Genomic DNA, 15,763 nt, shown 5'->3' with positions numbered 1-15,763 from the left:
GCTACGACTAACCAATAATATCGTGGTGGTGGCGGTGGATAGCGGACGAACCGGCTCTTAGCGAAAATGCGAACAACAGAGGAAGGAAGAAAGCTGCATCGACAGCAGGCGCGGGAATAATCAAGCATTAACCAGTACATCCGTGCGGCGTTCAATTAGGCTCGAGGATGATCCCCGTCATCTTTGAAAGGAAATCGGCGAACGATTAACAGAACGGAAAGATAGCGGACACGCAACATCTCGCGCGGAATTGCGCTCCCTTTATCCGTGAAGCTCTCGGACATGTTAGATTTCTCTTGAAAGGTATAAGAATGGAAATGAGAAAGGGTACCAGTTTGCTTGCTCGTGCCGTAGGCTCAAAATGTGTGTTACAGTTCATATTAACACAGTTTATTGAGCTACCACGCCTTCATGGTGTCGGAGTTAGATCCGGAGTATTGTTTCTCCGGGCTTTAAGAGAGATTCTTCATATCTATAATACTACGCAATATATCATTCGTTTATCGCTATTGGGACGCCATTCAATACAACGAGCGTAAAATAGAATACGTGGAATTAATCGTATTTCATTCCGCTGGAGGTTACTGTTAGCAGGATGTACTGATTTCTCTGTTGGCGATATTATATATACGTTTGATTAAACGGCCACGATTATGTTCCTAGGATAATTAAGTGGATACCGTTGCTGAACGTTCTTCAGAATTTCAGATCGAAGATATTGTTCCGCCATAATTACGATGGCGCGTTACATATTCATCGATGCCGTAACGCATGCTCGTTGAAATTTTGCCCACGATTGAGGGTGTGCAAAAGAATCATCATAACGCGATGTGATTAAACTGATTGGATGGTGAAACCAAAGATGCAAAAAATTCTAATCGAGATTCATCGCGTTGAAATTTTCGACTGGTCCATTAAATCGCGTGCCTTTCCAAGAATCTATCAACTGATTGGTCCAGCCCAACGGCCATTATCGCGAGAGCATCATTCTGAATTATGCGCCTCGCAGACGAGCATAGGATGCTGCTTGTTGGAGGAAGGGTGTGCGTAATTGATGGGCTTTAATGGGCTGAAGATTATAACGTGCCGTGTTTTAATTACCGTGATCGTAGCATGTTTTCCTGTTATTATGCAGCCTGATGTGAACTGATGCGATTGAGCGCGCCCTAAACTTTGTGATTATTCGCGACGATCTTCCTGCCAATAAATGTGACGACGACACCATTTTGCTTGCCATGATCTTCGATTAACGATTACTCTTTGCGGTAATAATTTATCACGCATATCAATTCTCAATCTTACATGGTAATTCATAGTTAACGTACTTCTAATCGTTGTAATTACCTCGCTGAAATGAAAATATATAAGATTAATAATTCATATTCTTAAATGCGTTTTAATATATAATAGTATGTTTTATTTATACGTTATGTATTAGAAATTATGTTAAAAGAAAGTTGAATTATTTTTAAATTTAAAAAAAGAATAACTTTAACTTTTAGTTTCGTTCTAATTTTTTTATCGCGGTAACATATTTATATTTTATAAAAATAATCTAATTGGTGACATACAAAATGAAGTTTAATAGACTTTAATAATATTTTAAATGCTACTTAATTATTCTCGCGGAAATAATATTTAGCAGAGGAGCATGTGTAATGAAAATACGGCACAAGAATGGGCGCTACATGCCGGACAAAACAGCCATTTATGGATTATCCATGAAGAAGTTGTTGCATTCTCGCGATCTTCGTGTTTACACGAGCGTGGCATTTCTTGCTAGAAACTTGCCGCGCTTGCTCTATGGGTTTGTTTTCAAAAGTAAGTAAATGGCACGACGAATAGGAAAAGACTATCAACATGGAAGCAATATCGTTGTAAAATTATTTGTCAATAATTAAGAAAAAATAGAATATTAATCTATATAAATTTAATATCATCTTTATCAGTAATGGCAAAAAATAGAAAAATTATGTTAATCAATTATTATGTTAATCAATTAAATCAGGCAAAGCATAATGAAACGAAAACGAAAAGTTTTGAAATGAACAAGAGTTCAAATATGGAAAGGGAAAATGAAGTAAGAGATAAAACGGGAGTTGCTTAGCCTCGCGTGAATTTTTACAGAGTGAGGGGAAAACGAAGAACGAATGTGTAAGTACGTCGGTTTCGTATCAACTAAGAAACTCGGAAGCATGACGGACGAACGAGGAAGATGAGATTACACCTTCATTTAGTTTTTTTTCTTCTCCGATATATGTCGGAGATATACACAGGCAGAGTCTGAACGAACGTAAAGAATCGCAAGTAACTTTCAGCCGAGTTATGCGCGTGATATTAATATCTAGTTAATTGCTTAGTGAGAGGCGTATCTAATGTTGTTGAGTAAATTTGAAACTATGCAATATTCTGAGGTATTTAAAAGAAAGTATGTTTCTAGAGCTTGTGTGTATAAACATCGTAGTTAATTGCATATATACTTGATAAATAATTTTATTACAAGTTTAACTATCAAGCGAAATGTTTCAAACTTGTGTTAAAATTTTACGATTTATATAATAAAACAAGCTTAATGCTGATAAAAAAAAGGTATTATTATATATAAATGTATTATTATATATTTTATAAAAAATAAGAGTATAAAAAATATTATCTGTTTGAAACTGCCGAATATGTCTACACGTTAACATAAATCACTATATTAGTGCAAATTCCTTGAAAAGCATAATCGTAAAATCTTTCTGCTCGATACAAATGTATATATATATATATATATATATATATATATATATGCGCTTATTAGCTGTGCATTTGGCGGAAATGAACAGAGGAAGCAAGAAAAAAAAAGGAAACGAGGAAGATGCGTATCTCATGAGGTTGTAGGCGAGGAAGATGCGTCTTTCTATGAGATATTACGATATCGATGGAGGGGCGTATCTTGCGATAATGCGCGTTATTACGTGCTGCCGAGCGAACCAGTAATCGATGGAACGACCGATCGATCGATCGAGGGGATGTTTCAATCGCGATCAGCTCTGTACAATGGATCCTCTTGAGTTTCTCATAGCATAGTTGAACGGCTGATATAATAAAAAATGGAATAAACGAATTTATTATATAAAAGCCGATTAGTTCATATATATTGAAAAGTTATTTTTAATTGGAAATTCCGTAAAGAGTACTTGACATTTTTAAAATGAAATTTCCACCGTTACAATTTTTTTATTCAATTATTTTCAAGATAGCTTGGCTCAAACGCGTCCTTGAGAACTTTTATCCCACATGATCCATTTAAATGAGATTAATAGATGATTCTCAATGCGAAAAATTAATTTGATGACTTGCAAAGATTTATCATAAATCGGAAAAGACTCATAATGAGGAACAAATTGAACGCCTTCCTGTATTCGCGGAAACCGGCAGGTAAAATACTAAACCGTTCGCTAGGACGTCTGCGTAAATTCTCCGAGATTAGCAGCAGGTAAAATGCGAACCGTCGCGCTGCGGCGCAACGCGAACGGACTTAATATGGGCGAGGGTTGCGCCGCGCCGTGGGGGACCGCGGGGGAACACGAGGAGTCCGGGTGGTTTATCCTCCGCAGCGCGTAATTCTAGCTCAGGTAGGTTTATAAATAGAGGCCGTGTACGTGTTGCTGACCTGTTGCTCGAGAGCACCCTCGTGTGAACGTCGGGGCCCTGAGTAATCGAACCCCGTTGTTCTGAGAGAGTGCCTTCTCTCCTCACGCCGCCTCACGTACCGTCGTTCGTGCCCAAAAGCACTCGCGCCAGAGCCGAGCTGAACCGAGCTGAGCCGCGCGCGCCTGAGAGAGGTCATTAAGCGTAATGAATACCCGATAGTCCCTTAACTCGCAATATAATCGCCTCGGAGAAACTCCAAACACGATCACGGGCATTCGGTGTTCTGTGCGCTCCTCCGAACAGCCTCACGCCGAGCATTTCTGCGATAATGACCGTTCCGCGCAAGCTTCGCTGCGAATTTCAACGATGACCACCGTGTAATCGGCAAGGAACATGCGACCTCGCAGCTTACGTATAAACGCGTACGACGCGTCTTATAAACTCACACAAATGTACACAAGTGAAATTCATGTGGAACGTACGGAACAACATGGGTCGCTGGAGTTCTCGTGTTGCGATCTTTCGCGTCTCGAGGACTTCTCCAAACAGCAACGGTTAGTTTCAACCTCGAGAGATTGCTCGTTGATGATCGCGTAACAAGGTCCTCGCCGTCAACCTGTCCTACCGCCGCGTCGCGTCGGCTGCTCGCCGAGACTGTTCAGTTTACCTGGCACGCGGAAGTCATCTCTTCAGGGACCGAAGGTTTCCTTGCGAGCGCCAAACTTGACGTGTGATATGTACCGGCGGCATGTGATATATACAAGCGATATGAAAAACAAAAAGAGAGAAAGAATGAAAAAAAGGAAAATAAGGAAGAATACGGCAGAGGTATTTTCCTACTAATTGTTGTAATTATCCATGAGACTTTCGCAAGAAAATCGAATGGAGGTGAAGAATATCTCTAATGATGGAAGAGTCATGAAGTTTTACTGTTTGTTCTGTAATCTTATTCGTAATTTAACACACTGGATTCGCCTTTTTGATCTCATCATGAATCATTCGGTTTTATTTGCAGTCATAAACTAAAAATGTACATGCTCTATGTCCATGTATTCTCTCCGCTCGTTTCTTAAGATTCGCCATATCAGATACGTGAATTCGTCCTGCGCGATCTTTACTCCAACTTCCTTCGCGCCGGCATTCAAAGAACCTTCCTATTAACGGAACTAAAATTACGACTGTTGCACCATGTCCCGCTAAAGACCAGAGATCATCGTACAGTACCCGCGGTAACAAAGTAGAGAGATCGTGTCTCTCATAATATTCTTTATATTTTACGCGGGGCTATGTAATTTTATACTCGTTCAAAGATTCCTCGTTTCCTTTGCGTGTCGATTTTATCGATAACTATCTGACTTTCAGTCAAACTTTGTCATTCAAAAAACCCGCTTGTTCTCTTCCCACATAACTTTCATGCAAATAAAAATAATGCAAATATAAATAATCGAATCTTTTTGGTCAATTTAATATAAATGGTAAATTTTGTAAAATGTAGAATGTATAGATTCTTCATCTTGAGGCTTTCAAATAATACCTGTTCTTGTAGCTCTCTCAAGGACACGATAGAAGCATTATTGATGCATGCCAGACCGACATACTGTTATGCCAATAAAGTGCTCGGGATGGACTAGTACTCGCGCTGTCAATTATCGGGTTTTTATGTCGAAACTCGCGTAGTCCTCAAAGAAGATGAAGCAGCACGTCGGCGGCTCGAGCATCGGATATCCCTTTTACGAGAGGCGGACAGGTCCGTTATTCATTCCCCGACTCGTACGATACCAACACGTACGAAGTACCACCTTGCCGGAAGTACGCGCTTTCAGTCACTGGGCATTTGTTGTCATAAATTGTTAACCGCGTCATTACTTGCACGGACGTCATAAATAAAACAATGTTGCAGTTGTACAAATCAATTTTAGAATTTTCAACGGACATTTCGAGGCATGGCTAGAAAGAACCGCGAGATTAAACAACTCCTTTACGAGAATGTGTTCGTTATGTTCTCTATAAATTGATATGTCCGCGTAGTCCGCGTAGTCGTGTAATCAGTTCCCGCTCCTTAAACTATGTGCACATATATTACGCTCATTTGCTCGCTCACGTACACGCGAATGCGTGTATGTATGTATATACGCACATTTGCACGCATATCGATTATCGAAATGCGGATTTACATAACATATGCGAGATCAAATTAACTGTACGTGCCAATAACAAGCTTCGCAAAATACCATTTCCAATCACTCTATATGCAGATTTGAGCTACCGAGCTGATTCCAAGTGACGGCACTGATTCGTCTCCTCGTTAAAAGTCGGTCGGTCCGACTAGTTCCAATCTGATTAACGAACGCGAACGACGAGTAAAACCGGGACACGATATCCACGACACGAACTTCGCCCACGGTCTCCTTTGCCGATCTGTTGTATATAAGGAGTTTGTTCCCAGGTGAAGGTAATCATATTCCGCGTTCCACAATAATGGTGAACGAACGCAGCCTCTGGGCTGTAACGGAACCTCTGCCACTAGCCTGCACCCCGGTCTCTGTGTCGGACCTGTGGGTGCATCTTAGCTTAGCTGTGCCTCTCTAAGCCAAACTCCTATGTTGCCGCAATTATCGCACGACTGTTATCTCAACGTCTCCCTTCTCCACGATCGTTATCGTTACCATCTTGTTCCTAAGCGCGGACAAGGCGGACTAGCCTTTGAACCTGACTTGACCTCGTGACCAGCCGCGATCGAGTTGGCACCGAACAGTAACCTATAACCGAACGCTAATAACAATTAATTTGCTGTTATCCACAATTCAATGAAATACTTTGCCATGGGCGGTTGGAAACCGCACATGAAAAAGGATGCCGTTGCGATTGTAGAAGCTCGATAGTGATCATTGCTGTTATTACTCGACGTGATGATTACCTCAGCGTGAACGAATTAAAGAGTAATACGCTCGCGCGTTAATAACTCACGGGATAATCACGACTTATTAATTAATGTATTAATTACAGCGGGACGTTTGCCTTATTTCGCATTTAACGCACTACTCGTTCTCGTTGTTGTTGATACTATTCTTCGCTTTGCGCTTCGATATTCAATATAATTTATCATAAGCATGAAAGTAAAATCGGGCCTCTCTTCGCTTCGATATATTGATGGTGATGCTGTTCGTTCTCGTTTTGAAGTTTCTATATTGTTTTCGACAATATATAACATCCATTATAACATCGATTTAAAGTAGTCGTGTCGAGAAACCAGAGGAGATTGACTATTACGATTGGATTGAATGCAAATTATCTATGATTGTGTGACCATTTATGCTCGTTAAATATACATAAACTTATTTGAGAAGAGAATCAAAAGGCACGTTAGCTATTATACATTACGCATTTCTTAATCTCTCTATTAGCAATGTGTAATTTTGCACTTTCTATTAATAACTATAGGGTCTTCGAACTTCAATGCAGACTTTTATATTGCTCCGAATTAAAAATCTAAAAAAGACTTTCGTATACTTATAAAGTTTTAACAGCTAGTATTTACTATCATAGAAATCAGATTGTATTTTAAATTATGTTTTACAAACTTAAATTTTTATCTATAAAACTTTATTATAATCAAAAAATCGATTTCATGCCTTCATAGTTTCATTCTTCAATGTTTCACTCTTCGACAAAGTTAAAATACGATTACTTAGACTTTTACTTTTATAATGATCACATTATATTCAATAGGTGATTTTTGTAGAAATTTTTTTCTATAATTAATATACAAACTTTAATACAGCATTTGAGAAAAATATGTAAAAAATAGCGATTTTTTTGGATTTTTCATGCAAGCTATCGAATATTCAGGGAACGGAGAGAAACATATTTCTCTACATTTTGAATAATTTTACATGTAACCGCAGTAAATTATAATCGACAACTCGGAGAGGAGCGGATCCCGTTATGAGTGGGCACTTCAGTCACAAGTTAAGAGGATCCGGAGAGTCAGTGATTTCCAGCGTGTACGTATGTACATACACAGTGCGTACTATCGTAGTATGTCGTAGTCAGCGCGTGCTACAACCGGAAGATGTCATCGCCGGCAATTACGAGCGAATCGAACGCAAATTTATCTGGCGACAAACGCTCTGCGAGCAGGCCGGATACGACGCGACGCTGCCGTCTGCAATGATGCACTTGGACGCGCGTCGCGCTTTATAAACGCGTATTCGAAGGCACGGTGCCTTCCGTCGCGGCGCGGCCGTACCGAGAGCGTAAGTGGAATTAGTCTCGGTTCAACGGACGCGCCTACCGCTCGTTCTTGAACGAGCAAGATGGAAAGTAATGTACCTTGCGACGAATCAGAGTGAATCGACGAGAATGCCGATTATGCTGATCGAGGGAAAGAGAGGAAGAGGGACGCGCGAAGACAGCCGTTGCCGGAATGAAGTCGGGCCGATATTTTCATTCACAACGCATCACCACACGGGTGTGTCGTTTCTGGGTTGCGAATGCGCACCCACTGAACGTGAGATACGAGAGAAATGCGGTCTTATCGGGGGCCACTTCTCGGAAGAACAGACGAATGGGCATGAAACTTAAGAAAGATTAATAGGATCGCCTGGGTATATTATTAAATCCTTTCTTGATCCTTCAAGAGGTTTAATTTATTAAAATTTTCTCTATAAAAGATCAAAGTTGTGACACTTAAATTATAAGTCTCTCTTGGAAACAGAATTAGATTTTAAGTCAGTATGCATGCATATTGCAAGTAAAATAAAATATAAGAGATGTAGATCTAGATTATGTAAATTTAGGAGCTATCAATAGTTTGCAGATTATCGCGAATAAAAGAAACTGAAATGAGAAACAGTTCTGATTATTTCACTAGTAAAGTTGGAAGAAATATATTCGTATTTTCACAATACTCACGCAATCCGATCCTGGCCAGTGTTCAGGCTGAAGCTATATGTAGAAGTGCGTGCGCATATTAGCGGTATGCGCTCGTACCCATTCACCGAATTCCCCTGTTCAATGAGTCGTATCGTGAATACGCAATGACGTAAGGGTCCCCGTTGCTTCGCCAGATAGTCTCAACGTATTGCGGACTCTATAATGTCCTCTTGGCGCGGTTTCGTAGTGCAGAAAATATCTCGCGGACTTATCCATTGGCGCGAGATTCATTACGATCGGCCGAGATGTAATTTACTGCGCGGCTAGCATGAAACGGACGTTAACGAGCGAGCGCAAGTTTAGATGTCGCGACTTTTGCATTGCTTCTTTTTTTTTCTTCTTCTCTTCTCTTTCTTCTTCTCTGGACTGCAATGAGCCGGTGGATGTTGCTGGGGGAAGAGTGGCAGAGGAGAAAATATACATAGGAGAAAAGATGAAGTCGACAGGTAGAAGAGAAACTACCTACGCGCTCTCGCGCGCGCTTCTCTCTTTTATCTCGATACCGCTTTGTATTAGGCCGCTGTCGCACGGTTGGTATGCGCCGCCAGCTTCGCCAAAGTCTTCCTTTTCTTCTTGCCCAGAGATTCTTCTTATTTTTCCTCCTCCTTATCCTCCTCCATCACCTCCTTCTCTTTCTTCCTCCTTTATCGCAGTTTACCAGCAAAATCAGCGTTCCTAAGTAATTTCTTTCGATCAAGAACTCGCGGACACGATCATCGCCTTCTTCTCTTCCTCCCTCTACATCGAAATGGAGGAATGCAAACACGTTAATATATTCAATTTTATAGCGCCCTTGAAAATCGAACTTTTATTAGATATATAAAGTCTTTTTTTCGCTCATGCTTTTTCGCGTGCCTATTCCCTTATCGGGCGAGCGAGGTCTGCTGGTCAACGATATGAACGGAGGAGGTTGAGCACACGGCGGACTCGTGCAAACACGCGTACTCATTCCCACGCACCCACGCCTCTCATAGCCGGCTCACGCTTCAGGTAGACAGACGAATCGCATTTAGCCTCCCGCCGCGACGCGAATGCGTCAAATGTTTTCTCGCGTCGCGAATTTCGCGTCTTGACATCGTGATACATTGTATACCTTAAGGCTAATTCTATCAACATTGATTAACTCTCTCTACAGCGTTTAACTGATTAACTTTATTGTTTTTCTCGAGATTGATTGTTTTCTTGATACTGACTATAACATAGACATAGTGATAGATAATTATTAATATTAAATTAATGCAAAAGGGATTATGAGCTTAAGTTGGATGTTCGCGCTATTTAACGAATTTTTAACAATTATTAATGAATCTTATGAAGAAAAAACGTTTCGATATTAAGTTCTTTTCATTATAATTTCCATAAACAGTTTTCGAATACAATAAACAGTAATTCAATGTGATTATATCAATTTTTAAATTATTAATACATTATCATATACTTCATATATCTTTATAACATTTATTTGCTACAATAGCGTCATTATTAAAAAAAATATTTACTATTAAATTGTTTGTATACATTTGTAAAAAAGCACGGGAATTTGCAGAAAACAAAAAGGAAACATACTTTAAAAATACATACTTTTCCTCTACAATTAGTTATTATATCAAAATTGCATTTCAAAATTAATATTACAAAATTTTAATGATTCAAAACATTCATATCAATATTTATTTTCTGGAAAACTTTGTTTTTCAAGATGTGTCATTGTTGTAGTAAATGAGTGATATGTTCATTTACGTAATGAATTTAATTACTTATGTAAATTATATACTTATCGCGTCGAGTCTTCTGCAGTACATAGATTAACGAGAAGGTCAAAGTGCAGAGACGCGTTTGACTCGATTTCAAACGCGACACTGTATCCAGCTGTCATCCTGTCAGATCAAGGCGAGAGTTACATGGTAGAATGCCACGTGACGAGATAGATGTACCTTTAAGTCGCCTCATGATGGAATAGATAAGTGCGCCCGTACAATAGCTCGTTATACTTTCGTGCGTATGTAGATAAAACGCGAAAAAATTCTCAAAGCCGTCTAAGTAGGTATGAATCTAAGCCGAGCGATTGCATTCATATATAATATAAGATGATCGATATTAAGGCGTATATAATATAAGATGATCGATATTAAGGCGTCTCTCCTTCAAATATGTTTACGTTAAAGTATTTTAATATTATTCATTGGCAATTGATCATGACTATTGAATAATCGATAAAGTAAACGAATTTTACTTATATTTAAATAAATTCAGAGAGAACATAACTTAAACTTGTGATATTATATGTAAGAAATAGATTTAACTTTAAATAAATCTTGTAAAGATTTTAAATTAATTTTTACTCCAGTCATTTTATACGTAGCCATACAAGAGACCAAAGCTCAGTTTATGTTCACACATATAATATAAGTTAACGAAAGCATAATTGATGTGTTGCAGGGTACGGAAGAAGAGTGCCGACATGTCGGCGTTGAACGCCGCGCTTTATAGACGCGGGATAATCCTCTGGTTGGCCGTCGTTCTACTGCTTGCGTCACGATCCACGCATTCTGGTGAGTTTTTGCAGAAATACCTCGGTGTACTTCTAGCTCTCTTTCTTTCGTCTGACTTCAACGCCTTGGACACGCTTGAGCCGCCGTACAAAACGTGAGTCATTTATTTGATAGAGAGACCGTGAACGCGCGGACTCCCACGAGGAAATAAGAGGTAGACGGGCAAGAAATATTTTTGCTCGCCCGAGAAGACGCGATCGGATTATTTCTGCTTGTGGCTTGTTCGAAGTTAGATTGTACTTCATCGGATCGTCCATAAATGCCGTCCATAAATGTAGCAAAATATGCTGGAATCGTAACGAAAAAAAAATTTTGTTTCCACGTGGATGTTGTGTTTACTCTTTTTACTCTCTGCGGAATATAGACAAAAAGTTGAATATTGCAGTAATAGAGATCGAAGAGAAAGAGAGAGTAGAAGTAATCTCGGATGAAGATGAGAAAAGTCTTTCGTAATTTGAGCATATTTTATTGCATTTATAATGGAAGAATTGGTTTTTTGAAAAGCAAAAGAAGAGTAATTCTATTAAAGCACGATAGATAGAATCAAGCCAATAGATTTTTTGAGATTAGAATAGAAATGCGATAGAAAGCTTTAAATCGAGCATGAATACGCATATCTTCTTGTATTGAAATTAATTTCTGAAAATTAGAGCTGAGAGATGAGACGATATTACTTCCGCGACCGTCTTTCTTGTACTGTCTGTGACTAACGCAGAGTCGGCCAGCCAATGTTTGAATGAGCGAGCCACGTTCTGTCAGGCCGTCGAACTTATCCGCGTGTCTCCCTTCCTCTTTGCCAACGGGGAGAGCATTACCTCATAATGCTCACCTCTGGCATCGGTCGTGTCGAGGCCCAAGGTGCTTTCCCATGGACCTGGCACACCATATTCGTTCTTCAACTACTCGGGTCGCCTTCGATCGGTCGCGTCGGTCGCCTCCTTGCTATCGTGAACCTCATTCCGTGAAGTTTCACCAACTTCTTCCCTTTATGTTATTGTATTCGAGCTAGTTTAACGGTATGCCTGGATCTATCGAGTTCCAATAGGTTATCCAAGGTACCAAAAACAATTCAGTTAAAATAGGGCCTCCAATTGTTCGTGTCATGAATAATTTCCGGGAGAGGAAAAATGGCGATAGATTTACGCCGTAATAATATTATCGCAGAAAAAAAAATGCGCTTCAGAGTATCGATAGGAAAAGGATTCGTCATTCCCGTAATTTATTATTCGAGAAAGTAATTTTACATCTTGTGGTCAAGAGGCCGCAAAGAAAACGAACTTATTTCACACAGGCGCTCATGACGATCGATCGATCGATCAGGAACGCGTTCTCGGAAAAGCATGATACTATGAACACGACGACGTGCAAAAACGCTGCATCGTCAATGAAGGCTTATTGAAGATGCGTCAGTTTTGCCTCTCCCCTTCATCAATTCGCCGTCGGTGTTTCAACGAAGAGCAGGTGTGGTTAAACGGACGGGATCGATTGAATTCCGCGACTCACTCGGCGTGTCTTCACTCGCTCTTCTTTTTTTTTCTCTCCCTCGAGAATCGCTAGGTGATTCTGTGACTCTCTATCGCATGCACGCTCTTTTTGTTCCTTCGAGCTTTTCTCGAGCGAGCAGCAAGGACGATCAAGATCGACGCGTTCGATCTCCGGTAATCCATCAGACGGACAAGTTTTACTGAATTATGTATCTTCCTTGAGGCGCAACGGGTATTGGCGAGATACTTGCATTGAAAGGAAATCAGCAATATCGCCAACTTCGAGAGGCAACAGGTTTTCATTACAAAAAAGTGTTTACCTGTCATGTTATATTACCACGCGCGTAGCAATAACTTTCTTTTCAGATTTTGAGATTATCAGAATTACTTGATGTGTATCAGATTGCATTATGGTGAAAAATTACGAATGAGATTCGTGCCTTGCGATTTGTTGCGCAAATTGTTACATGTTTGCGTGATTGTAATATCGCTCCCTTACTTTAAAAGTAAAAATTCAAAAAATTACATTTCTTAAAAAAGAGAAAACTATTTTTTTTAACTTGACAAAAAATTATGGAATAAATAATATTGGTAAAAAGAATACCTATATTTTTTACATGCAGATCAAATATCATTCTTGTAATTTTTACAATTCTTAAATATCACCCTATTTGAGTTGTAATAAATTTTTTAAACCATCCTTTTTTAGTTGTGGCAATTTTGACGATTTTTTGATAAGTTTAAGATAGTTTACTTTTGATAATTGATAAAATAATATTTACCTCTCAAACCCATTCATAGTAATAACTTGAAAATTAATGTTTTTGAATTATGTCTCCTTTAAAGTAAAGGAGCGATATCATTATTATGCCTGAATGGAAATATAATAATAAATATCGCATATTACTGACATTATAGCTACATATCCACACACACACACACACACACACACACACACACACATATATATATATATACATATATATGTATTGTATATTGTATATAAGTGTATATGTATATTTGTATATAAATATTATCAGAATTCCAAGGCTTGTATATAAATATTATCAGAATTCCAATCGTTTATCATACTTGGTCGTGATTTATGAATGTTCAATCGGTGTGAATATGTGACTCGTGAATTCCATTAATTTCTCTTCGTCTTTTTTTTCTCATTCAACGCTGAACACGCTGTTAGCACTATTGTGTCTTTTATTCTATCTTTAACGTATTCGTCAAACATAAAACAAGAATAGAATGACGCAATAGTGCTGATAGCGCATTTCTTGAATGCATTCAGAGTTTATATAAATTATTCTTATATCAGTGTCAAAAAGAAAAAGAAATAACAGGAAAAAAAACAAGAAATACGATGAAATTTATTTCTTTAATGAAGAACAGAGAAGTAATTTCGGTGTCTCACCCGGAAGTGATCTAAAGTCAATAGAGGAAAAAATGCATCTCGGCACTCCTCCATGTAGCGGTTCCTCCATGGCTACATCGACGTGATGCTGCGTGAATTCTGGTCAAACCTGTAGACCCTGAGGAGCAATCAGTCGACGTGCCCGCATCGGGATGTCACTGACCGTGTACCTCACCGTTCACCACTTACATCCACGTACGTCTACTAGACTTACGTCGTCTACTAGAGTCGCATCTGATCCCTAAGACGTTCCATATTTATGCTTGATGCTTGGCAAAGTGTCGTTATCTTCGAGCATCATCAAACTCTCTCGCGACGACGCGGAGAATGATGGCACTCTACAAGCGGCATGGAGCGCATAAAAGTTCAAGATATATGTGACGTGAGACGGTGTACAGTTACATATATGCTAAATCTACTCGCATTTCCTACGCGAGATAGAATTATATGAGTCAATTCAAATCTATTGAAAGACTTCTACATTTGAGCAATTTGGATCCTTCCCATATAGCACACTGTACCCAAGAGACATCATGGGAATGTCTTTACAAAACATTCAAAGAATAAGGTCTTTTGGAGGTCTGTGGAATCAGATTACGTGAAAATTAAATTGTGTGAATCATGATCTTGGCATGAGAATAAATCAATGATGATTTTAAGATGATTTAAATGCATTCTTGACGAGCAAGTGCGAATAAAGCTTTGCGCTGTTAATTTAGATGAGAAAAAGTTCTTACGCGATAAAAGGGTATAGAAAGGACCTGTTGTAACCGGTACATCGTAAGAGGACTCCACGTCCTCGCGCGTACTCTTTAGAGTTCTTCTCTCTTTCTCTCTCTCGTTTCTCTCTGTGTACCTTCTTGACTACTTACTGATTGTGAGATGGTTAGGTCACCGGCGGTCATCCGACGATCCAACGAAGGGTATAACGGAACACGTAGGTGCAACGTCAGCGTGACACGGATTAAATCGATCGCGTTAGTCCATTTTGGAAAATAGGTGTTCCGCTTTTGCACGAGGCATAATTTAAGAGCTATGTCTATGGTATCACGTTTAACGTTCAGATCCAATCGCACATACGAAACATTCTCGCGCAACGAAGTGAATCGCGGTTCAAAGATCTCGAGTCCCTTATCGGAAACGAACATTTCTTTCCCGAGTTGGGAATTATTCTCATTACCGGATCTAACGGCGCGCGGACTTGCATTATAATGTAGGAAATGGCAACGAACTCGATCCTGTGTGATTGGGAGGATATAATTTATGACTGTCCTCGAAAGGGATTCTACGGACTAGAAACAGTACGGCGTATTACGCCAGAACCGGTCGGCCAGGTTTCCGCTGCGTTCTACCTTCCCGATACCCATGACATTGATATTAATAATCACACTGATACATACGAATGGCATTATTTTTCTGCTCCTTTCCTGAAGTCTGAGTTTATTATTTATTTTAATAAAATTATACAGCGAGTGGGCTGCATAATTTCCGAATAGCTGTCGTTTTTCACGCGGGACTTCACTGAAAAAAGTTCCGTCATGATGAGTCTTTCATCTCACGTATGCATACACACATACAACACCCCCCCCCCCCCCACACACACACACACACACACACACACAACAAAGAAACGTAATTACTTACACTACTATTCTTTTCTACTATAGTAGTACGAAGAAGTAGTTGTTCGTTGGTGAGAGCGCGACGAGAACGAACCGTAACCCCGTACC

The 15,763-nt window shown here is 39.5% G+C and overlaps 1 protein-coding gene across 1 annotated transcript in view; it reads left to right on the top strand.

Annotated features, from left to right (window-relative positions):
- The first annotated feature begins 11,035 nt into the window (after positions 1 to 11,035).
- The window catches only part of LOC105620990 (titin), an 18,676-nt gene continuing 13,948 nt past the window's right edge, over positions 11,036 to 15,763 (top strand). Inside the window, exon 1 of the mRNA XM_012202466.1 lies at positions 11,036 to 11,126. Coding sequence (XP_012057856.1) covers positions 11,036 to 11,126 — 91 coding nt within the window. The remainder of the gene's footprint in view (positions 11,127 to 15,763) is intronic.

This window comes from Atta cephalotes (assembly GCF_000143395.1).
Source record: "Atta cephalotes unplaced genomic scaffold scaffold00031, whole genome shotgun sequence".
NCBI lineage: Eukaryota > Metazoa > Arthropoda > Insecta > Hymenoptera > Formicidae > Atta > Atta cephalotes.
The sequence above is the reverse complement of the archived record's forward strand: the minus strand, read 5'-3'. Positions and strand labels throughout refer to the sequence as shown.